The sequence below is a fragment of the Herpailurus yagouaroundi genome, unplaced genomic scaffold (assembly GCF_014898765.1).
Source record: "Herpailurus yagouaroundi ecotype Mexico unplaced genomic scaffold, PumYag 139, whole genome shotgun sequence".
Lineage (NCBI taxonomy): Eukaryota > Metazoa > Chordata > Mammalia > Carnivora > Felidae > Herpailurus > Herpailurus yagouaroundi.
The window spans coordinates 55,904,621-55,929,297 of record NW_024412394.1 but is presented as its reverse complement, the minus strand read 5'-3'; the positions used below and the strand labels follow the sequence as shown (position 1 = coordinate 55,929,297).

The 24,677-nt window shown below is 39.4% G+C and overlaps 1 protein-coding gene and 2 long non-coding RNA genes across 4 annotated transcripts in view; 1 reads left to right on the top strand and 2 right to left on the bottom strand.

Moving 5' to 3' along the window:
• Positions 1-921: 921 nt before the first annotated feature.
• Positions 922-2,830, bottom strand: LOC121029805 (uncharacterized). Its single transcript, XR_005789909.1, has 2 exons — positions 2,562-2,830; positions 922-1,107 (listed from the first exon to the last, which is right to left on the bottom strand). It is a non-coding gene; the product is annotated as an uncharacterized LOC121029805 (long non-coding RNA).
• Positions 2,831-2,922: 92 nt separating this feature from the next.
• NDUFAF4 (NADH:ubiquinone oxidoreductase complex assembly factor 4) lies at positions 2,923-9,620 on the top strand. Its single transcript, XM_040474212.1, has 3 exons — positions 2,923-3,153; positions 3,664-3,767; positions 8,400-9,620. Exons 1-3 carry the CDS (start codon positions 3,018-3,020, stop codon positions 8,685-8,687), a joined length of 528 nt encoding a protein of 175 aa, XP_040330146.1. The 5' UTR covers positions 2,923-3,017; the 3' UTR covers positions 8,688-9,620.
• Positions 9,621-11,340: 1,720 nt separating this feature from the next.
• The window catches only part of LOC121029806 (uncharacterized), a 56,356-nt gene continuing 43,019 nt past the window's right edge, over positions 11,341-24,677 (bottom strand). For both annotated transcript variants that reach the window (XR_005789910.1, XR_005789911.1), the window contains exons 3-4: positions 13,368-13,430; positions 11,341-12,246 (exon numbers count right to left, since the gene is read on the bottom strand). This is a non-coding gene — a long non-coding RNA (uncharacterized LOC121029806). The remainder of the gene's footprint in view (positions 12,247-13,367; positions 13,431-24,677) is intronic.

Sequence of the window (24,677 nt, the reverse complement as noted above, 5' to 3'; positions counted from 1 at the left end):
CAATTTTGAGAACAAAGCTGCAGACATCATGCTGAGATCCTGGATCTCAAACTATATTACAAATCTACAGCAATAAAACTGTATGGTATTGGCATAAAAACAGACATATTGATCAATGGAACAGAATGGAGAGCTCAGAAATAAACCTATGTTAGATATAATACATATATATATATATTATATTTTTAAACTGTGTGAAACCCACTAATTACTATCCTCCCAAATTAATTTTTTTTTAAATTTTTTTTTCAACGTTTATTTATTTTTGGGACAGAGAGAGACAGAGCATGAACGGGGGAGGGGCAGAGAGAGAGGGAGACACAGAATCGGAAACAGGCTCCAGGCTCTGAGCCATCAGCCCTGAGTCTGACGCAGGGCTCGAACTCCCGGACCGCGAGATCATGACCTGGCTGAAGTCGGACACTCAACCGACTGCGCCACCCAGGCGCCCCTATCCTCCCAAATTTAAAATGAGGAGAGTAGGTTTGACCAGAGTGAGTAAATTTCACAAGAATCCACTTCTGGCAGAGGAAACCTGTCTAGGGTCTGGACTCCAGCACAGGGGCCCTACTTGCCTTTGGGTTTATTTGATATTTATTTGACATTTGTTTAGTACCTACTATGTGCCAGGCACTGTTCAAGGTGATGAATATAGCAATAAACAAAATAGACACAAATTTCTGTCCTCATAGAATTTATATACTATTGTGTTGGCAAGACCCTGGGTTTATTTCATTAGTATGTTAAGATATTTAGTAATAAATACCCATCATAACATTCTGTTCAGAGATATGATTAATTCTGAGCAGTATCCTGGTTATCCTTTCCTTGGGGACCTGACTGCATCCCTTTACAGAAACTGGAAGGGTTCTGAGCCCAGACTTCCCGTTACTATGCTTCTTTTGACAAGAAGAGCTAGAATTATGCATTTATGACTTAGGCTTTATTTCCATGATGATTCCCAAACGATGACAGTCAATTGTGCATTTCTGATGGGAGTACCTCTGCTCCAGTTCTGCTCCAAGGGCTCGAGCAGCACCAGACCAGGACCAGGCAAGTAGCTGGAGGTTGGAGGTTTCTGAAACACTGGATCCAAACTCTATCTACCTGTGGGAATTCAAAGAATCCTTTCATTTAGTTATCTCCACAACCCCCTACACTTCCTGTAACTTCTGTCCCACGTTACTTTTATGCTCCTAGAAGTATATCTAATGTGCTACTAGAAGTATGGTAAAATTTCTACGAAAATGAGGTTTTTACTTTTAAAATATTTTAATAAGCCGTGAATATAACATGCTACCATTAACTGATGAAGCTCGTGGACATAATGAGGCAGATGAAAGTTTCTTGGCACACAAAGAAATTCCAGTATCTAGGCTATAAAGCATGGAGTTCTAGGCATGCCCAGTCTCAAAGATGGAAATCTTGGAGCAGACTGCCACCTGCAGGATAACTTCCCAACTAACTCTAGAAGAAAAAGCTGGCTTTATATCAATGTCAAAGACCAATCCCAGTAAAAACAGATTTCGTGATAATCAATGGTGGAAGCTATGTTCCTTGCAGTACTTTTCTTATAATTAAGTATTAAATTTAATAATTTAATACATAAACCATTAGTTTTATTTAAATAAAAATGCCCCTTTCTTTGATTCTTTTTTTTTTTTTTTAATTACTTCGATTCAATTCTCTTTACATCAATTCTTTCCCTTGCTTTTAACTGGTCAAAAACAACCACCTTCATTTTGCTGAGAGATGAGGACACTAAAAACATTACAACCAGTCTATAAAAATATGGTAACTTTGGAAACCCTGCTACTTGCTAGTGGGTCCCTTTTATCTTTTATGGATTAATGACTATATATGTATATATATATATACATACATATATATGTATATGTATGTATATATATATACATATATATATACATACATATATATGTATATGTATATATATATATACATATATATATACGACAATATTTCTAAAGAATCTCAAGTAGAAGGAGCAACATAATAATGTTTACAAATGGGGAGTGGGGAGGTGGGGAGGCAGGAAGAGAGAGTATGTAACAATACTGGTGTTTTTTTTCCTAACGTCTTACTGGCTATTCCTTTCACTAAGTTACAGGGAAGTTTCTCTGGCTTTAAAAGAGAAAGAAGTTAGGGAATGACGTGGTGACACAGAACTTAATAGTATACATAAATAACACACATTAGTATCAAAAATAAACAAAAGAGAAAGGACAGCAGGACTGAAACGGATACAAGCAAATCAAACTGCTTTTTCTTTTCTTTTCTTTTTTTTTTTTTAAGATTTTTAAACAATGTTTTAAAGTAATCTCTACATCCAAGGTGGGCCTCGAGTTCAAGAGTTGCAGGCTTCATCTACCCAGCCAAGCCAGGTGCCCTGAAAGAATACACTTTCATTATTTTCCTCACAGAAAACAGGAAAGGGCGATTTTAGGACCTTCCTTTATCCTGGTGCAGTCAGTTCGATTTTTATCCGCTTCCTTCAGCGGCCCTGACCTGTGAAAGGACGTCAAGGTCTTCGATTTCCTTACCACTTTGATTCTCTACTCAGCCTGCAACTTTGAAATCACGTGGAAAGCTTGAACCAACGCCGGTCATTAGAATTAAATCAGAAAGTCTGGGGGAGGTCAGGCCAGGTATGGTTTTAAAGCTTCTCTCCCGACTTCCGAACTTGCAGGGTTGAGAACAGACGCGGGTCTCAGCTTAGGCCGGGGGCCCCTCCCGAGGCCCCTCCCCCCGGAAGTAGCCAAAGGCTGTCGCAAGCCTCTCATCCCGAAGGGAGGCGCTCGCTATGACACACTCAGGGCGGAGACGCGGCGTGCGCCCTCCCGCCCGCTAGGGGGCGAACGGCGCGCTTTGGCGCCCATTTTTCGGCAATGGGCCGGATCGACCCCACGCGTGCGCATGCTCCATGCGTCCAGGAGGGCGCCGGTGCCGGCGACTTCCCACGTGTGGTGTGAACCCAGAGCGCATCATGTTGTGAGGAGATGGGGGCTGCTGTGTCTCGCGCAATCAGGAATTTCAACCTAGAGAACCGGGCGGAACGGGAAATCAGCAAAATGAAGCCCTCTCCCGCTCCCAGGCACCCCTCCACTAAGAGCCTGCTGCGAGAGCAGTTGAGCCGTAAGTGGTGCAAGGGAGCGTTTGGACTCCGCGCGCGGGGTCCCGGGGCGGGCTTGGGGGTTCCATGCCCGTGGATCTTGGTCCAGTGGCGGGGGTGACCGGGGTTGGCCGCAGTGACTTGTCAGCCGAGCGCGGTAAGGTGAATCTCCCAGGCCGGTGACATTGAGACTGTCCCATTGCGCCCTCGGTGGAGTGGCGGCTCCGCCCATTTCGAAGTTGCGGAGGTGGCGGCCGCTACCCAGGCCGTACTGGCCCTCGGAGGCTTTTACCTTTAATGCTTGAGGTCCGGAATCCGAGTCCGAAGTTCCTCGGAAGTGCCCTCTAGGGGTCTTCACAGAACGGTGGACGCCGGGCCTGACCTAGCATTTTGATTTACATGTACAATATTTCCTATATTGTCCGAGTGATTGTTCATTAAGCAAAAAATTAAAAGTGGCTGCCTTGTGTTAAATGTTAGGATCTTAGAGGGAATTTTCTTTGGGTTTAATATCGTGACATTCTTTTTCTTAGACCATCCAGAAATTAAGGGAGAAGTTGCTAGAAAAGATGACAAACTGCTGTCCTTCCTAAGAGATGTGTATGTTGATTCCAAAGATCCTGTGTCTTCTGTGAAGGTAATGTGTGTTTTAATTCAGCAGGTAAGTAATTGAACCTTTTTGTGTTCCAGGGAAACGAACAAGAGAAGTGTGGTAGGTAGTGAAAGAGAGTGAGCACTCTGCCTGTTTAAAACTGTCAATGTAGTTGTGACCAGTGTACAGGGCATTGGCAAAACTTAAGCTCAGTGGCGGTATTATTTCACAATTTGTAGGATTTTGTAAGGTACTTCCAATGATTGTCATTTGAAGAGGAGAGCTTTAATACTGTTTTCTCATCTTTAAGTGGGTTGAGTTTTGTCCCAATCTCAGGGATTCCTTTAGTGTTGTGTTGTTGGTGTTTTGTTTTTTAAAGATATATTCAGATAGGAAACGTAAAAATTGGGAGTTTATGGAATACATTGGGAATGGGAACCTATATGTAAGATCTATATATAAATACAGTGCACAAGTGCTTTGTATATATATGAACAAAACAGACTTAGTCCTTGCTCTCAGTGCTTATAATATTGTGAGGGACACAGACATTAAACAGATGAGCAACCATAAGTACATAATTACTGATACGACTGTGACAGAGAAGTATAGTCACTGTGAGTCTACAGAGGGACCTGTTTGTGATTGGACAACCAAGGGTGGTTTCTGAGAAAGGGACATTTAAGCTCAGGCCTGAGGGATGAACCTGAGTTAACTAGATGAGTTTGTTGGGGCAGGAAGGATCTCAGTAGGGGGAAGAGTGGGATTAAAGGAGAGGAAAGTGCCAATGACAACTCCCAGCTGTTTTTCCATTCGAAAATTCTCTGGTCCTCTCTGTTTAGATTGGTAATACTGTTTGCACAGATAAACTTATTAATGTAATTTTCATTAGATAAGCAAAATAAAACTGAGGTAAAATAAGGTTTGTGAATTGTTGCATGTAATAGCAATTATAGGGCTCATTTATCACCAGATGTTCCCGTAAAAAAGATGGAAGGGTTGATGTTCATTTTTTGTGTGTTAAATACTTCCAACAATAACAGGTGTTGAATAATACTTCTGACTGCTGGTTCTCTCATGCTATACTAAATGATACTAAATGATGCATTAAAAAACTGGCCCTTGGGGAGTGAAAAAAATTTAAGTTTTTATGAATACAGTTACATAGATACAATACACAAGGAGATATATGGTCGTATTAAAATTTGGGGGAAAAGTCTAAAAAGACTCGAATGACAATGAAAAACAGGTTGAAGTACCTATTTATGTTTTGCCCCTTTTTCTCTTTTGGGTAATTCATAGTTTTCTTAACGATTTGTGATGTTTGTAGACATTAGTGATACTGTGTATATATCAATTTTGTTTATTTAAAAAAAATTTTTTTAATGTTTATTTATTTTAAGGAAGAGAGATAGTGCAAGCAGGGAAGGGGCAGAGAGAGAGGGAGACGCAGAATCTGAAGCAGGCTCCAGGCTGTGAGCCGTCAGCACAGAGCCTGATGTGGGGCTCGAACTCAAGAACTGTGGGATCATGACCTGAGCTGAAGTCAGATGCTTAACCAACTGAGCCACCCCAGCGCCCGGTGACTTTTTTGTGTTTATTTTTGAGAGAGACAGCACATGCCAGTGCACGCACCTGCACAAGCCAGGGAGGGACAGAGAATCCAAAGCAGACTCTGTGTTGACAGCAGTTAGCATGTTGCGGGGTTTGAACTCATGAACCGTGAGACTGTGACTTGAGCTGAAGTTGGATGCTGAACCAACTGAACCACCCAGGCGCCCTTTTTGTCTGGCTTTTTAACTTAATATTGCTATTCAGAATTCTGTCAAATATGTTAGTCTTTTTGTTTTTTGTGGTATTGGAAGTCTGGACTCACTCCAACATAAAAGCAGTTTATCCTGCTGTTATGACTGTATATTTTCTGTTAAAATCTTTATTTTACATAAAGATTACAGTGGTGTGTGGAGATCTTTTCAACTGGATGGCCAGTTGTCTAAATATAATTTATTGAATAGCCAGGTTTTTTCTCCACTCACTTAAAATACTAATATATGCAAGTCTCTTTATGGATTCATCAGTTCTACCTGCTTTTCTATTTCGATACTAGGATCATACTATATTAATTAATGGAAGTTTGTAATGTGTCTTGATATCTGTTACAACCTTCTATCCCACACTACTCCCCAAAAGTTTCATGACTCTTGTCACACTTTTTTCCAGATGAACTTGAGAATCAAATGGTCAGGTTCTTTAGTAATTCTGATTTGGATTTTTAGTGTAATTGAATTGGAATGTACAGGTTAATTTGAGAATTAACATCTTTGTATTACTCAGCTTTGGGGGGATAGAGGGAAGGTTGCTACCATAGGATCTTATTTCACCCTAAGGTTTTTAACTATTGCTAATTTGCAGAAAGTGAGTGATTTTTGTATTACAGCTACCCACATTGCAAGGTTATTTCTATTAGTTTTTCGGTTTGTTGTATTATTTTTCTGAAGATTCTCTCATATCAGCATAGAATTAGTTTTCTCATAACGTGTACTACTACATTTATTGTGTTTGTAGCATTAACATAGCAGTGAAAATTGGTATTCTATCCTGCTGTTTCCTTAAATAGGATGTCTTTAATGTTTCAGCCTTAATTATAATAAAGTGATATGGTTTCTGATTAAAAATACTTTTTTCACATTTGGGACTTTTTTATTGTTAATTTGCTCAGAGTTTTTTGTTTGCTTTGTTTTTTCTTTTAATCAAGAGAGGATGTTGAATTTTCAGATACTGTTCAGTGTCGTAATATTTTAGTATTTAATATTAAACAGAAGGGAAATTGAATAAAAATGTATATCGAGTGGAGGAAGGATTACCTGAGAAAGTTAAGAAAGATAAGAGAAGCTTTGAATTTTGGAAAGTGAAGAAGTTTGGATGAATATTTCAGGCCAGAGTTACAATATAGAGGTAGAAGAGTATTATGCCTTCCGGAACCAGTTAGACTTCATTACAGTCAGGGGAAACTGTGAGCAATAAATTTGGGAGAATTGAGATAGGATGGAGGTAATAGGGACCCAATCATGAAGATCCTTATTTGTATTGCTAAGAAATTTGGGTTTTATCTTGAGGAGAGTGGAATGTCATTGAAGAGTTTCTTACCTGATTGGCTTCATAATGGGCTGGAAGGGAATAAAATGCATTTTATCTAATCAAAGGAGACCAGTCCGGAGGCTTTTGTAGTAGTGCCCACAGGAGACTTTGGCTTGAACTAGGGTGATGTAGTGACCAGGAGAGAAGTGAATGTGTTCAAGAGGGACTTAGAAGTCATTATCAACAGGATTTGGTCATTGATTGGATATGCATGAGGGAGAGGGAGATGGCAGGTATAATATGACATAACAAACGCTTTAAGTTTTGGAATGAGATACAGAGGGAAGTGATATTGGTCACTGAGATAGAAAATATGGGATAGAATTGGATTTTCAGAGGAAAGGGGTAATTTCAGTTTTAGACATACTGATTTTGAGGTGCTTATAGATAATCCAAGTAAAGATGCCCTTTACACATTTGGGAATTTGGATCTGTAAGTAAGGAGAAAGGTCTAGGTTTGAGATCAGCTTGGAAAGTTATTAACACATAAGTAATAATGGAAGTCTAGGGTGTGTGGGGGATTACTGTAGTAGAATGTGAAGACTGAAAAGAGGGCTTGGGCCAGAACTGGGAGCACACTAACCTTCAGGGGGCAGCTGAAGAGGGAAAAGTCCACAAGAACAAAGGACCCACTAGAGAGACAGATGGAAAGCTAGGAAAAGGAGTGGCATGGAAACCAAGGGGAAGGTTATTATGGTCAATGGCTATAGTGATCTATAGTGAGTATACTTGAAGCCTGAAAAGTGTCTTCTGCATTAAGATCTAATCTAATCCTGGATCAGAGATCACGAATACCATCTTTAAAGCTTAACTAGAGAAAACGAAACTGGCCATAAACAAAGTTGTTCTGGGTTTGGTGGGCATTTTTAAAAGATAGTGACTATGGCATTTTTGTATTTTGACCAAACAGCAGCATTAGGCAGGGTACAATTGAAAGAAAAAGGAAAAGGGAATGATTGGCAAGGCCAAGTAATGAATGAAATACAGGGCACAGCACAAGGATTATACTTGGATGGGACAGACAGATGGAAAGATCGGTGTACATAGGTTGGGTTTTTTTATTATGTTTGTGTATTAGTTTATTTTCTCTCAAGAGGCAAAATCCCTAGCATATTTGAATTCATTTAAGGTGTTTGGAGGTATTGAATATGAAATAAAAAACTATGAAACAGAATGGAGATTATCAAGTAAGTTATTAGGGCAGCATCAGAATTCTGCCCTCCTAAAACAGATTTAATCTAATCAATTCATTTTTGTTATTTTAATATGCATGAAATAATGTGATGAGTGGATGGTAGGCAATTGATTGTTATTTTGTAGAACTACCTAGATTTCTTAATGATGATTGAGCTGTAGTTATAAAATAGTGATTTGCAAAAGTGCCGTTGAATGTGTGGGTCATTGTAATGAGAAAGCCTAGTTTGGAGAAGCATATGTAGCATTTATTTGAAGAATAGTGGAGATTTGAGAAGCATGAAAGTAGATGTCACATCTTTTCTCTCATCTTGAAAGCCCTTTGTTTTTGTTTTTTGATACTAGGTAACAGATGCCGGAAAACGTCAAGAGCCAAAGGAGTTCAGATTGGTAAAAGGCCAAGACTTTAACATGATGAGTATTAAGAACATTCCCAAAGGCAAAATTTCCATTGTAGAGGCATTGACACTTCTCAATAATCATAAACTTTATCCAGAAACGTGGACTGCTGAGAAAATAGCAGAAGAATACTGTCTAGAACAGAAAGATGTAAAATCCCTTCTCAAATATTTTGTTACTTTTGAAGTCAAAATCATCCCTCCTGAAGACAAGAAAGCAATACCATCAAAATGAAGAAAATGTTGAAATTACTTTTCCTATATGTATTCCCCAAACCCATGCCCTGTTTAGTTTCTCATTTAGTTTCAAATTACTGAATGTTTAAAGCTCCCTCCTTGGGAGAGCATACTATTTATTGAGCTCTGCTGAATTTTCAGGATTGCTGGTAGAATGAATTTTGTTTTCTTGTAAAGTTTAATTCGGTTTAGGCATATGTTTGTGTGTAATATCAGCAGGACTAATCACATGTATACATTTATTATAAATAAAAAAGTTAATGTGTAATTTTAGCACATCATATCATCAGCTTTTAAATTGATCATATGATCTCTTGGGAAATGTCCTGTATCTCCCTCATTTAACATTCAAAGTTTTGCCATCCAATTTAGGTGATTAATTTATTCTTCCTATGGAATTGTGAAAGTAAGAGTTTTCCTACCTTTTGTGACTATATTGTTAGGGTAAGGGAGACTTGACAGTGAGGTAGGATAACAGTATTTCCCAAATGAAAGCAGACAGGAAAGTGGACACAAAATCAATAGAAAATACATTTTTATTATTATAGGGAATAACAGTGAGGACTTCTCTTGTTTTGAATTGGTTTTATGTATGGAATAACTTCTTAAAATTATAAAAAGGAATTGATATTTATGAAATTTTAGCAGTCTCTGTTTTGACAAACGGGTAAATCCAGAAGCTTTCAGAGAAGCAGGCAGTCGTGAGAGCTGTCTGGAAAAGTAACTTCTCTGGATTTAATAGAGAAATAACAAGAAAATTGTGAAGAATGGTTAAATCAAAGAACCATGGTAAATGAAATTTGGTGATGAATTATATGTATGTTTTCTCATTTAAATGCTGGTTGAAGGAAGAGAGAAAAAATTGCAAGAAGCGTGAAATGTGATTATTGGAAGGGACCTGGGAAATTGCTGCTTCGTCAATTGAACTAACTTATGAGTACAGTGTGTATTGGCACGAGGGTCTTGAGTGAGGTTATGTAAGTTTAGCTCTGTCATACTACCACCCGTGGGATCTTGGGTAGATTGTGTAGCCTCTTGGAGACTGAATTTTCTCTAAACAATGAACAAAATGCTGCCTTATTTAACTCTAATGATTACCGTGAACATAAATAACAATAAAGGACTGGACAAATAGGACTTGTTTTTTGCAATTAAGAACAGAGAGCTGGGGAGGTTTCATGGCCTATTTAGGCTTATTCTCTAGTTTATGACATAGCCATGTCCAAAATCTAGGTTTTCAGAGTCCTAGTGTTATGTTTTTTCTGGTGGGCCAAAAAGAAGCATATTTCAAAAGAGCAGGAAGTGTAAGTTACAGGAATATTGGAAATGTGGTAAGAAAAATTCCAGGTTATCTGTGTCCTTCTGAAGGAATACAGACATGCACTACTTCCCAGGGATTCCCTTGGGAATGGTATGGAAGATGCTGAGGAATTCAGCATGATGACAGAAGGAAGCATTTGCAGTGCTGAAAAGAGAAAAATGGGCTGAGATGGGAAATTTTAAGCTTGTTTTCAACTGCAGGTTCATTACGTGAATAAACTACCTTGTTTATATTTGGTTCAAAAGTGTTCTTTTAAGAAAACAACTGTATAAAATTGCATTTCAAAATCAATCCGTCCACAAAACTGTTTTCCTTTATCAAAGAAAGGTCAATACTTGAATTACAAATACTGCTATTTCTGAGCCATCTTCCCTATTCAGATCTACTACACACTGTGGTTAGACGTATGTAAATCTGGCTGTTATATGGTGTCACAAGATAAAATAAAGTACTTCCATATCTTTCATTGGCCTCGTACTGCTTTTTGTTATACGTGGGAGAGCATTTGAGTGGTAGTGGTGTCACAGAAAGCATGGAGTTTAGATTTAGAAAACCTGGGTGTAGATCTCAGCATCACCACTAGCCGATAATATCTTAAAAGCAGTGACTGTGCTAGGCACTGATCTCGGTGCTTTACATTTACTAACTTGCTTGATATTTACCATAGGCAGGAAGAGAAGTACTGTTTATCATATTTTACAGAGGAAATTGAAGCACAGAGATCTAAAATAACTTTTCAAAGATTAGTAAGTGTTGGAACCTGGATTTAAACCTTAGTAGTAGATTATTTTCAAAATCTTGTGCTCCTAAATGTTTTACTGTGTTGCCTCTTTGGGATTGTAAGAATTAAGTGATGGCATTCAAGGTGCAGGTCTACTCAGTGCCCACCGTATATGAGAAACATGTCTGGGCCCTCTCTGCTATGATAGACTGGTTTAGTAAGTCTGAAAGATGCCTTTGTTGATGGCTTCTAGATGGGGGGAGGGGGTGTTTTAAAAAAATATTTAATGACTAGTATGGCAGCATTAAAAAATATTTAATGTCCAGTGTGTGTTGACCATCTGTGGAGATAAAATAGTTGCAGTGTCTGGGTCTAAAGTTTATTGTGAAAAAAAAAATGAACAGGAGATAGAGGGTGGCTTTGAAGGAGAGAAGCTTTCCAGGTATGAAAAAGGGAGGAGGGAAAGAATTCCTGGGGATGAAAAGACTTGGGGTTAGTCAGGAGAGGAGGCTGGAAGTTTAATCATAGGGTGGGGAGGAGAACAGGTCCAGAGAGCCCATAAAACAAAAGCTGCCAAAGTAGGTACATTCGGTAAAGCTCTGTGATAAACAGGGTTACCACATAATTTATTGCCCAAACTGGGACACTTGAGAGTGAAAAGGGCACCGATTACATTAGAACAATAGGGACAATAGCATAAACTAGAATATCTTAGGTAAGCTAGGATGTATAGTCATCCTAACCACAAAAGGCATTAATGGAGGTCTTGAAGGCCATCTCACCAATGACCCCTATCTGTGCCAGAGGGCTCTGATTGGCCCCAACTAATGCTTGTACATGGACATTCCCTCCATATCTACTCCACGCCCTTAAAACACCCATAATCCCAAAAAGAGGAGGGTAGAGCCCTGGACAATTAGTGATTAGGAAGCTTCTGTACCCATAACTGAGTACCCAACACTGAAAGTATAGAACTGAAGCAGTTCGAAGCACCCTGAATTGGGGCAGTGCTTTAAGACAGTTTGTCGGGTACAAGTTGAAAATATATAAGAAATGAGCACACATAAAGGGTTAAAATAGTTTTATGCATCTTAAGTAGCCATCTTTATAGTAGCTACTCTATCTTACTTGTCCTGACAAAGACTGATCCATTAAATACTTAGAAGGAATATCTATCCATTTATTTATCTGAATATTCCATATCTTCTGCTTTAGGAAGAAATAGGCCTGAATTACTCGTTAGGAGAAATGATGAAATATCAGAAGCACTTAGATCTAAATCCCTATATAAAAACCAAAGCAGAGCATTTGGGTCACTAATTCCATGGTCTTTCTTTGCCATTGTCTGTGCTCCAACAGAACTATGTCTCAGGAATACCTGTGAGGAGAATGGTAGAAGAGGAGCTCACCAGTTAAAAAAACAGTATCCTGAACAGACACGATGCTCTGTAATTTTTTAGTGTGTTGATGTGAAGTATATAGTTGGTGATACCAAAATTGCTTCCTCCTTGCTTCCTGTGGGGAAAAAAAAGCAACAGGTAAGTCGTTAGAAAGATGAATAATTTTGGAACAAGAATTTAGTCAAAATGGGATAAGCCAGTACTTGGGGGTTGAGTAGGAATGCCTGAAATGAAAGGAAATAGCAGTGTACAGTCTTGAGCAGGAAGATTTCTTGGTTGCATGAGAGAATATAACCTTTGGAAGAGTTCATCTACTTTTGAAAGAGGAAAACCACAACAATGCCACCTGACTGGGGATATACTCTGAGTATGGCTCCAAAGCAAGTAAACGAATAAAAAGACCTATGTGAAGTGAAAGATTGATTACTGACAGCCACAGCTGGAAACAGAGGGGGCCACTGAGGAAACAAATAAACAATAGTTTTATTTATTTCTAAAATAAGCCTCAGGCCTTTCTCTTATTTCAGAAAGGTAAATATTGATTAAATCTAATACATGTATGTTTGGTAGTAAAAATTCCATTTAGAGCCAAATTTTTCTTTAAATGTCTTACTGCATTTTGAGGTAAGCATAATACAAATCGTCCAATAATTGAGTTATGTAATGAGGATTATTACTTTAATTTTAGAATGATCTATAACTCCCTTTCATTTTTCAGTGATGATCACTACACAACAGTATATTTTTGTATGATATTTAAATTTTATTTTTTTTTATTTTTTCAGTATATGACATTATAATCTCACCTGTCTTTATATGGATTGATGAGCATATAAACAGATGCTGCTTTTTAATTACCCAAATAAAAAACAATACAAATGGGCTCCTACTTATATAGATTATTATTGGTATAGGAAAACCCTTGCATAGAATATTCAATTCTCATTAACTCTATTCATCGTTCCTTAGGCCATCATCCATTCATTATTCAATCATTTCTGTATGCCAGTGCTGGTCCATAACTGATTCTATTAGTTCAGATAAGAAGCTTAGAAATGGAAAAACCACTTAAAGTTTGTCTTCTAGAAAGAAAACAGTGAAAGGAAGGGAAAGAGGGAAAGTGGAGGAAGAGCGAGAGAGGCAGAGAGAGAGAGAGAGAGAGGGGATGAGAGAATGGGAAACTATTTTTTGCTTTATAAGAATCCCAGAAATACATCATCAAAGCAAAATGAGTACCTTTTCTCCTCTTAGGTTATTTTTTTGTTGCATCTTTTCCCTTTATTGCTGGCCCTGGTGCTTCTGGAGGAATAGCAAAAGGTAAGATAAAAGATTTTTTGAAGGACTAGATGTAAAAGATTATAAAGCCTCAAAACAGCATCCTTAATGAGACCTTTAAATATTTAGGTTGACACATTCTATTTTTTAAGAGACCCGCTTTTAGGTAGGTCAAATGTATGACCCAGTTCTGAATGTAGATATGAGATTAATAGTATGATTTTTTTTTAATGTTCTCTACTTGCTCAAGTCATTTATTAAGCCAAAAGAAGACATTTAAACTTTGCTTAATGGTTATTTTTTTTTCAGTGTACTGTTACTTATTTTGAAAGAGCTATAGAGAGAGCAACTGGGGAAGAGCAGAGAGAGAGGAAGACAGAGGACCAAGAAGGCTCCATGCTGTCAACACAGAACCCAACGTGGGGCTCAAACTCGAACCGTGAGATCAGGACCTGAGCCAAAATCAAGAGTTGGACGCTTAACCGACTGAGCCACCCAGGTGTCCCTGCTTAATAGTTTTTTAAAAGTGGCTTTTCAAGTCATTTGAATCAGTCAGTAATTACATCAATAATATTGCTAATTGTTCATTCACCACAAACACTTATCAATCTATCTACGGTGTGCCAGTTACTATTCTAGAAGCTGGGGGATGCAGCAGGGAAGGTGAAGTTTTACACAGCTTACAGTTTCACAATGTTGGCTGCTATTTCAGTTATCTGTTGTTTTTGCTCCACAGCAAACCATCTCAAAATCTAGCAGCTCAAAACAACAGTTTGTTATTGTCTCTCATGGTTTTGTGGATTGTTGGAGCTTAGCTGGGTGTTTCTGCCCTGGGTTCTCATGTAGAGACATGGCCGGGGCTGGTGTCATCTGAAGCGTCCAAGATGGCCCACTCACATGGCAGCTGACACAGGTTGTTAGGTGAAAGTTCAGCTAAAACCGGATGGCAACATCCATAGGCAAGCGCTGCATGTGGGATGAGCTTGTTGTAGCTGCCTCAAATGGCTGGGTTCCAAAAGCAAATGTTGCAGGACAAAGAAAGCGGATTGTCAGAACATGACTCCTTTATTCTATTTGTCAGAGCAGTCACAGAGCCTGCCTTGATCCAAGGGTAGAGGACACTCATAGTCCACACCTCTCTATGGGAAAAGTGTCAAAGAATTTGTTGCCATCTTTGCCCTTTGCGGTGCATCATATCATGAAACGCGTGCTGCCAATTTGTCTCATTGTGATGGTGTTAACTTTGATAGCTAGGTTAAGGTGGCATCTTTCACATTTTCTCTGTAAAATGACTAATTTTCCTCTTTTAGTGAATAAGTCACTGATTAGGAAGGGGCATGAGGTATTAGAAGTGTTCTCTGTCTTGACCTGGGTAGACGTTGCATTAGTATATACATATGTATATCTATATCAAGCTGGGCATTTCAAAATAAAGTATTTTACATACTTGAGTTGTTATGCTTAATACCGCAATAAAAAAATTTAAAAATCCAAGTTGCCATCTCACCTTCTTGACCCTTGCCCAGCTGTACTTTGTTTGGTTGGTTTGGCAATGATTCCACTAGTGTCTCAATGACAAAGACTGCAAAACTCAGACACCTCTGGCTGTTCTCTAACTCACCCCCACCTTCAACTCTAGGCCTGAGTCATGACTCTCTGTAATTCGTTTTCCAACTGGCATCCAGACTGATTTTTCTTTAAAAATGCAAATATGAAACTGTTGCTCCCCTGCTTTAAATTCATCCCATTGGCCCTAGGATAAAATCCAAGTTTGTTAAATTATAAGGCGCTCCGTGTCTGCTTAATCTCTCCAAACTCATCTCTCATGACTTTCTCCGAGTGAACTCCAGTCCTCCCAATGAAGTCTCCTCCTGATGAATGTATTTACCTATGACCTAAAGTGCAAAATAGCACTTCAGGGGTTTATTGAATGGTAATTTAGTTCAATTCTGTTTAATGAATATTACTGAGTATTAATTGAGTGCAATCTCCGAGCTGAGTATAGAGGTAAGTTATGGTAAGGAATTAACAAAGTCTTTGCTTCCTGCTCAGATAAGAGAAGAGTACAAATTACCCCACTACAGGGCAGAATTTAATAAGGGCCCTAAGAAGTATAAACACAATGCAATGGGAATTCAAAGGAGGGAGAGATGAGAAGCCTCCTGTGCAGGGTTTATTTGCCTTAATTAATGCTACTGTCCCAAGGAGAATGAAGCTGCCATGTAAGGGGGAATATCATAGAAATGTAATTAGTTCATCAAAGAATTAAGTTTCCAGACAGCCCAGTCCCTCTGGCTCTAAGGCATAGTTGGTGACTATAGACAGAAGGTCTTCCACTCCCTGTGAACATACTTTCACTTTTCTCGAGAGGCTATTGAAAGGATTTGCCTTTTGTGTGTCTTTGATACTCTTAGGCTGGTAGATACAGTTTCTATTTTTAATTTCTCCTTGCAGAGCACTGCTGTGGCTGGAGCAAGCGTAGGCTGAGATTCTCCCTGGGACACTCACTACAGGGCTTGTGTGTGGAACAGAACATGCCATCCCAAGAAAGACTTCTTTAGTGTTTAAGAAGTGTGACCTCTGGCAAGGTCCCAGGTCTTCATATTTCGTTAGATACCTAATGTCCCTTTTATACCTAGTGTTTATATTTATAGACATTAGAATCCTCTGTGCAGCTGCTATGCAGAAGAGCCAGAAGAGTGGGCTGTAGTAGTCTCTTAGGGCTACTGTAACAAAGTACCGCAGACCCGGTAGCCCAGACAATAGACGTTTTCTCACAGTGCTGGAGTCTACAAGTCTGAGATCAAGGTGTTAGCACAGTTGTTTCTTCTGGGGCCCCTCTCCTGAGTTTGAAGTCTTCTTGCTGTGTCTTCACACAGTCTTTCCTCTGTACCTGTGACCAAAAGAACACCAGCACATTGTGGGGGCACCTGGGGGGCTCAGTCGGTTAAGTGACGGACTTCAGCTCAGGTCATGATCTCAAGGTTCATGAATTTGAGCCCCGCGTCAGGTTCTGTGCTCAGTGCAAATCCTGCTTTGGATCCTCTGTCTCCCTCTCTCTCTCTGCCCCTCCCTCCACTGGCTCTCTCTTTTGCTCTCAAAAATAAATAATAAAACTTTTTTTTGTTTTGTTTTGTTTTAAGTTAAAAAAAAAAAGAAGAAGAAGAAGAAGAAGAGGCTCCTGAATGGCTCAGTTGGTTAAATGTTCAACTTCGGCTCAGGTCATGATCTCATGGTTCCTGGGTTCGAGCCCCACATGGGGTTCTGGGCTAACAGCTCAGAGCCTGGAGCCTGCTTTGGATTCTGTGTCTCCCTCTCTCTCTGCCCATCCCCTGCTTGTGTATGCGTGTGTGCGCTCTCTCTCTCTCAAACATAAATAAACATTTGAAAAAATTAAAAAGAAAAAAAAAAAACACAAACAACTCCAGCACATTGGATTGGGGCCTACCCTAATGATCTCACTTAACCTTAATTACCTCTTTGAAGGCCCTTTCTCCAAATATAGTCACATTCTGAGGTACTAGGGGGTAGAACTTAAACACACAAATTTTGAGGGAACACAATTCAACCCATAGCACCAACCTATGTCAGATTTTAGCCGCACATAATTATTTGTAGGGACATAATGTGATCTTGGTGCTTTTTACATTGCATAAAGTGCAATTTAATTTGTGCTGTGGTATAGCCTGAACAATTCTGTTAATGATAATTAGGTGCAGTCCCCATTGAAACACCCCATAGCACTGGGTGGTATCTTAGGATAAGGTCCAACTCTTTTGTTTTGCAAGTTCAGGTACGGTGTGTAAAGTCAAATAATTAAAAGCAGAGTCTAGAACTCAGGGTCTTGATTCCCTGATTCACCATGTAATGTTACACCTATCTTGTAACATCACTTAATTTTCTAAAAATGACTTGGAAACCTTGCAAGATTTTAGAGTCTTTTGCCCTTAGAAATAAAATTAGCAGGAGGTCTGGTCTAAGTTTAAGGCTTCTAATCCAAAGCACTAAGACTTCTTAGTGCTTTGAAAATATTCACAACCCATAGGTAATACCTGTGATAATTTTTCATAAGTGAATTAGAGGGTATGGAGCATATTAATGAGGCATGCCTGTATTCAAATGTCAGCTTCTCCCGCTGATGAACAAGTTACTTAAACATTCTCAATTTCATCTCCCCACCAATGAAGTTCCCCCACTATTTATTTAGCCGTTAGAATATATCAAAATAATAAGAAGTAAGTGTCCAATCTTCACTATCTTTAGAATAGAATAAAAGCCACATCATCATAGCAATGTAAAATTTTAATATATTTCCCTATCATAACTGTGATAATGATTTAAAAATACTGGTTTCGAGGCCTATTGCAAAAGTTTTTTCCTGCTATTTTTGTTACAGCTTTGTATTTTTTAAAATGCTTATTTATTTTTGAGAGAGAGGGAGTGCAGGGGAAGGGCAGAAAGGAAGGAAGACACAGAATCCAAAGCTGGCTCCAGTCTCCGAGCTGTCAGCACAGAGCCCAACACAGGGCTCCAACTCACAAACTGTGAGATCATGACCTGAGCTGAAGTCAGATGCTTAACTGACTGAGCCACCCAGGCGCCCTACAACTTTGTAAGTTTGAATCCTCATTACTTCACATGTGCCCTCAGATTTATGAACTTTTATCACAATTTCGAAATTTTTTTTTCAGAATGTATAATACAGTTTATGAGTATAAAATAAAGTGATTTCACCAACTGAGAGTTTAATCAATTACAGGGAAAGCAAATTCTGTAAAAAGAATGTTATTAATTTAGGAAGGTGTCAAACTTGATTTGAGGTAACTTAAGAGATAGTATGAAATATAGGACATTAGAAAGAAGATTCATTCTTAAACATTTAACTTAATACAAAGTGCAATATAGTCAGACTCCATCACTTGGTATTTTAGTATTTGGGGGTACCAGATAGAAACGGACCATTTAAATAAAAGTGATCTCTAAGAAGAAAGCAAGTAATAGGTATATAAGCAAACTCTTAGTTTGAGGCAAGTACTGAGAACTCATTTAACTTGTTCTGGAGAATAATTTGCTTTTAAAATCCAAAATCGCTTTAAAGATTTAGCACATTACTAGGTATTTGAGGGGATTATGCTTATTACAAATGCATCCCTTCTTCTTCCAACTGGACTTTCACTTAGAAAGACATGCATGTTTACATATCTTTGCTTGTCCTGCGAACTTACAAAGAGCAAAACTGAACTCCTTTAAAATTATTGTCACTGGTGCAGCTTCCATTTTTGTAATTTTCATTTGGGAGATTTCAATCTGACTCCAAAGGTAGTAAATTTTTATGAAATGAATAATCTGTGGGAAGCCCAAAAGTAAAACCTTTTATTCCTTTGTAGAGTATTATAAGTATATGAAACATTGAGTTTATAATGATAATGGCGATAATAATAATGATACTTTTATCATAGCTTATAGTTACAGTGTATATCATTTACTAGGCATAGTAGTAAGCACTTTATATTCCTTATTTCATTTTATCTTCACCATTACTCTACATGGTAACTTCTTTTATTATCCCCAATTTCCAGGTGAGAAAATCTTAGAGCACTAAATACTTGCTTGACCTAAGATCATGTTGCTAGTCAGTGGGGGAGGGGCTAGGGTAGGAGTACTTCCTGTCGAAAGCCCAGGTCTTGACCACAGTGATGGTGGGCTACCATACCTTTACCATCACCACACCTGTATTCTACTTGTAAGGCTCAGCACCTAACGACCAAGACTCCTTTTTAAAAAAAAATTTTTTCTTTAATGTTTATTTTTGAGAAAAAGAGAGAGAGAGAGAGACAGAGTGTGAGTAGAGTAGGGGCAGAGAGAGAGGGAGACAGAATCCGAAGCAGGCTCCAGGCTCTGAGCTTTCAGCATAGAGCCCGACGTGGGGCTCAACTCACAAACCACAAGATCATGACCTGAGCCCAAGTCGGAAGCTTAACCATCTAAGCCACCCAGGTGCCCCTCCTTTTAACTTGGAGACTAGAAACAAATATAACCATTGCCTAAGCTTCCCAGAAAGATAAATTTCAAAGGGAAATGAAATACCACGAGGAATCTTATAGGCTAAGCGGTTATTGGGTTGGACATAAAGGGAAAGGTGGGAATTCACCGTGAGCAAACATTTAGTAGAGAGAGAGCCAGCCACATCATGTCAAGGTTTTGAGGTGAGATATGGTCAGTCAATTTACTCAGATCTGAGTCAATACTTTGCCTTGCATTCTTTTATCCCACATCCCTCTGCCCCCCTACCAAGGATTATGCCTTTGGTTTCTTTATTTAACAGGTTTGGAGGGCCTAGACTATCCTGTATTGCTAGAGCCTATCTTATATCATGTTCTATCTTGAGACTCTGCAGTCTTGCTGCTTGCCGTATCTTTGATGAATCAACGCTGGCCTTTGAGGTGCACACACATGGTTCTGCATAGTATCCTTGGTGATGGGATGCTGATAGAGGCTTTCCAATGCAAATTAACTAGACCTTCATACCTCAGGCATCTCAAGGGCTCAAGGAAGAAAGGTCAGCTCCCTAAATGAGACTCCTACAGACAGGTACCAAAAGCTCTCTCCTCTGTTAACAACATCTTATTAAGTTTACTGTGGCACATTGGTTGATTGTTCTGGTGATTGTAAAGGAGAGAAGATGGAGCCAGGAAGGGCAGTGAAAAGTTTTGCTTTGAGGGGAGGGAGATGGGCTCTAACACCTTTTACCTGAGCTCATCCTCATGAACTGGTCTTGGCTATCATGTTACTTATATCTATGATTTTCCATATTTTTTTCCATATACAATAAATACACCTAAGAATCCTCAAAAAGTAAGAAAGTAACTGTGATATTTGAGCCTCTGTTTTTCCATCCGACTAGCCTCTGCCATCACTTAAACCCCTGTACAGTCATGTCCTGAAAGCAATATTGGTGCATTATTCTTATTCTATTCATCATTAACGGTGTTTAGAGTTTTCAAAGGTATTTCTCCAGTTCTATCACGTTGATTCTAACAGTTATGATGAAGACACAATCAAGGAAATATTTGACCCTTAGCATTCTTTAAGGCTCAGCTACTACTGGGCTAATTCTACTTTAGGCAGAATTAATTAGTCCTATTGGTTAGGTCTCACACAGAGAGCAAAGTTTCTGTGTGGGTGTGGCTTCCTTCTCATATCTGGTAGTTCTGACTGAGAGAACTTTGAGTGGCCAGAGGTCATCACAGGCCTTTTCTGGGCTTCTCTCCTTCCCAGCTGATTGTGACAGCGTGTGTTCTTAAATGGACACCCTATCAGTCAGCCCTTGAAGGCTGTGCAGTGCCCTGCAAACAATTACAGGTATGAAAGATGAAGAATGGCCTCCTTCCACACCGTCTGCTGTATTAACTCAGGATTTGGGTAGGGGTGGGGGTGGGGCTGAGGGGAGTTGTCCTAGATTTCCTTCTGGCCTATTTGAAACATCAAAGAATGAGAAAAAGCAACCAGACACCTCAGTATTAGAAACCTCTTTGTTCAAAGGTGAAGGTGGAGCAGCAAAGCTAATTTATCATGTATCTCTTGAAAACGTTCCTTCCCCGTTGTCAGTTAGGAGAGGGGAGGTCAGCGCTCTTTTCGAAAAGGAAAATAGGAAAAGTTGGCAAGAATTTGAAGATGGTTTGAACTGCGTTTTCTTCTGGAATTTCAAGAATAGTATTTTCATGTGTAAATATTTTTACTCATTCTAAAAATTTTTTTTAAAAGTCTTTATTTTTATTTTGGAAGAGAGACAGAGTGTGAGCAGGGGAGGGAGAGAGAGGGGGAGACATAGAATCCGAAGCAGGTTCCAGGCTCTGAGCTGTCAGCACAGAGCCCCATGTGGGGCTGGAAACCACAAGCTGGGAGATCATGACTTCAGTCGAAGTCAGACGCTCAATCAACTGAGCCACTCAGGCATCCCACTCTTACTTATTCTAAAAGGGAAAGAGGAAAATGATCATTTTTGAGGGATGAAAATACAATATGAAGGCTCTAAAATAATTCTAGTATCTGCAGCACAGTTCGTTTACTTTCACTGTTGTGGTTGAGGGCATAGGGAAGAGAGGTGAAGCTATTTTCCTTCTGTGCACTCCAACTCCAACTTCTTTCTTTCCCATTAGTTTTTCTTGTTTTTTTTTTCATTTCTTTTCTTTTCTTTTGCAAAATGTTTATTTTTCTTTTTTTTTTTCAACGTTTATTTATTTTTTGGGACAGAGAGAGACAGAGCATGAACGGGGGAGGGGCAGAGAGAGAGGGAGACACAGAATCGGAAACAGGCTCCAGGCTCCGAGCCATCAGCCCAGAGCCGACGCGGGGCTCGAACTCACGGACCGCGAGATCGTGACCTGGCTGAAGTCAGACGCTTAACCGACTGCGCCACCCAGGCGCCCCAAAATGTTTATTTTTCAACATGGTGTACAATTTCACAAATCATTTATCTTCATTCATCATTTTTCTACTTAGGACTTCACAAACATCTAGCTCTCAAAAGGATTCCAGAAGAAACTGAAGTCACACAGTCTTGTTCTTCGCTTTACCTCAGAACAACACAATAATATTTTCTAGGTATTTCTATTTTTACCTTATAATGAGAACCCTCACTCAATCTAAAATTGCACACACCTCTGAGCTGTTACATTTCTGGCTCACTTTAACCTGAATAAGGCCTTCAGGTTTTCCTGAAATCACACGTGTGTGATGCCTGTTTTCAGGGCAGGACGTAGGCTGTTACCATCAGAATTCAGTGTTTATTTCCCATTGAAACGAAAAAGGCTCTCTAGCTGTCCAACTAGCTGTACTTTTTCAGCAGTTCTGAATAAACGTTTCAACCCATAATGAGTCATTGTTGGATTTGATGATGAAAATGGATTAGAGAAAGGGTAATTTACGTCCATGCTGGCCACCCATTAAAGTTTTCAACAAATGCGGGCCAGGCAGAAAGATGGCTGTGGTTTTCAAAATGTGGAGAAACAGTTCACAAAGACTGGTGCTACTGTTCTGTGAAATGTACTCTTCCGTGAAAACAAACCAGAACAGGCAAAGCTGCTGTCCTTGCTGGTGTGATCGGCTGGTGGGCAGACCTCCTGCTCCATGTCAAGAGAACCTTCCATGGAGATGAAATCGGGTTCCCAAGGGCAAGGCTTGTGTTTCCATCCTAGGAGCTGAGCCCGCAGGATCTAGCCCTGCCCGACATGCCAGCACGTTCCCATCCTCAAGATGAAACTTTTGATCTGGAATGAAGGCAATCTGAGGAAGATGGTTCCTGTGTCAAAGAGGCCTGGGTTAGCTTCCCCTCTGATCTGTGTGGCACTCCTTGAGGCCCCAGAATTGGGGCCCTGTGGGCAAGTCAGACCATTTGGGGCAGGGATTTTTGCTGAGCATCAGTAAATTCAGAATTTGCCCAGGTGTTCTAAGGAATTCTTCTGTAATCCAGCCTCTACTGCCTGGAAAGTTGCTCGAGGATAGACTGTCTACGTCTCTCACAGTTCCCTTTTACCCCTGCAAACAACCAGATGCATTTTTCTCAGATAATCCAGCAAATATTCAACCTTTTAGCCAAAATGAGCCGAGTTGTACAACTTTAGCTTTTAAGCTTTTCACACTTTCAAAGCTCTGCACTTAGTGCAAGAAAGTGTCCTTCTTAGTATGAAATTGTACATTTGACTTGCAGTGGAATGGTGGGAAAGGTCAAGGAGCCTCAGAATGATCAATGATGGCATACGTAAGTGGGCTACCACAAGAAAGGGGGAAAGGGAAACTTGCGAGTTCAGTCAGTAAACAGGCTGCAAAGTGCAAGCCTTCTCAGTATTCAGCATTACTCCTGAGAGCAAGTCACAGCACCACATGGCTTCTGACTTGCCAGTTTCCCTGCACCCCTGTGCCCTCTCAGAGAGGAGGCAATTATGCTTAATTTTATATTCACTGGTTGAATTTCCTTAAACCACTTTAAATATCAGAGCAGCATTCTTACCCATAAACAGAAATGCTGTTCTGAACTGATTATTTAAATGAGTTTGTCACTTTCACAGACTGGAAATTGTTTAGGGGATTTTGTCTCCAAAAGATCTTTAGAAAATACTACCAAAGATCTTTTATTAAAGTGAGGCAAGTGATAAAGAACCAAATCTTTCTAAAATTACAGATTATGAATCACCGGAAAAACTGATGGCTCATGCATATCAAATCTGTGCTTGAAAACATCATATTGCCAGAAGGCTGTGACTAGAACGGAGAGTAGAAAAAAGATGCAAAACGTCAATGGCGAACGTGTAACAATGATCAACTAGATCACTTTTGACAGAAAAGCAAACCTGCTAACTATATTTTTGCTTCTCTGGTAGACATTACCCACTGTAGATGCTGAAAAAAGATCCTTGTGTGGTATTCCTAGCAAAAGAAAAATCAGAGTATTTTAAAAGATACTGCCATGTATATAAGCTGTCTTGCTTACAGTGGCAATGCCTTGTTTTTAAATAATGATGTTGGGTTTGTGACATTTATTAGATTCTGATATCTGAGAGCATAATGACTATAAAATCTGAGATAATGAAAGAAGAACCTGAGATAAAGAAAGAAGAGAGGACCTCAAAGGTCCTATGGGTGAGAGCAACAGATTGACCCTTTCAAGGTTTCCTCCTTCTCTCCCTCCTTCTTCCCTCTCCATCCTCCCCTTCCCCCTCCTGCTCCTCCCCTTCTCCCAATCCCATCCTTCTCCCTCTCCTCTCCTCCTCCTCCTCTTCCTTCTTCTTCTTTTCCTCCCCTTCATCCTCATCTTTCTGCTTCTCTGTCTCCTCCTCCTCCTCCTCTTTCAATATTTGATAAACTAAGTGTCTTTTAGGACACTCTCCAATATCCCACTTAATGTATCTTTTTTGGGAAATTATGACTGCACCAGGGAACTCTATTGTGGGTGTTAGTTGTGCTTGTCCCTGTAGGGTAGAAGGAGTTCATCAAGTTAAAAGAAAGAAAGAAAGAAAGAAAGAAAGAAAGAAAGAAAGAAAGAGAGAGAGAAGGAAAGAAAGAAAGAAAGAAAGAAAGAAAGAAAGAAAGAAAGAAAGAAAAAGAAAGAAAGAAAGAAAGAAAGAAAGAAAGAAAGAAAGAAAGAAAGAAAAAGAAAACTATGTATATAAGTTTGAGATGTTGGACTTTCCCTCATTGAAAGTAGAGTGGTCTTTCCTGCATTTTCTCTAATACGGAGCAGAGAAAATGATGAGTAAATTATTTTTTTATGTT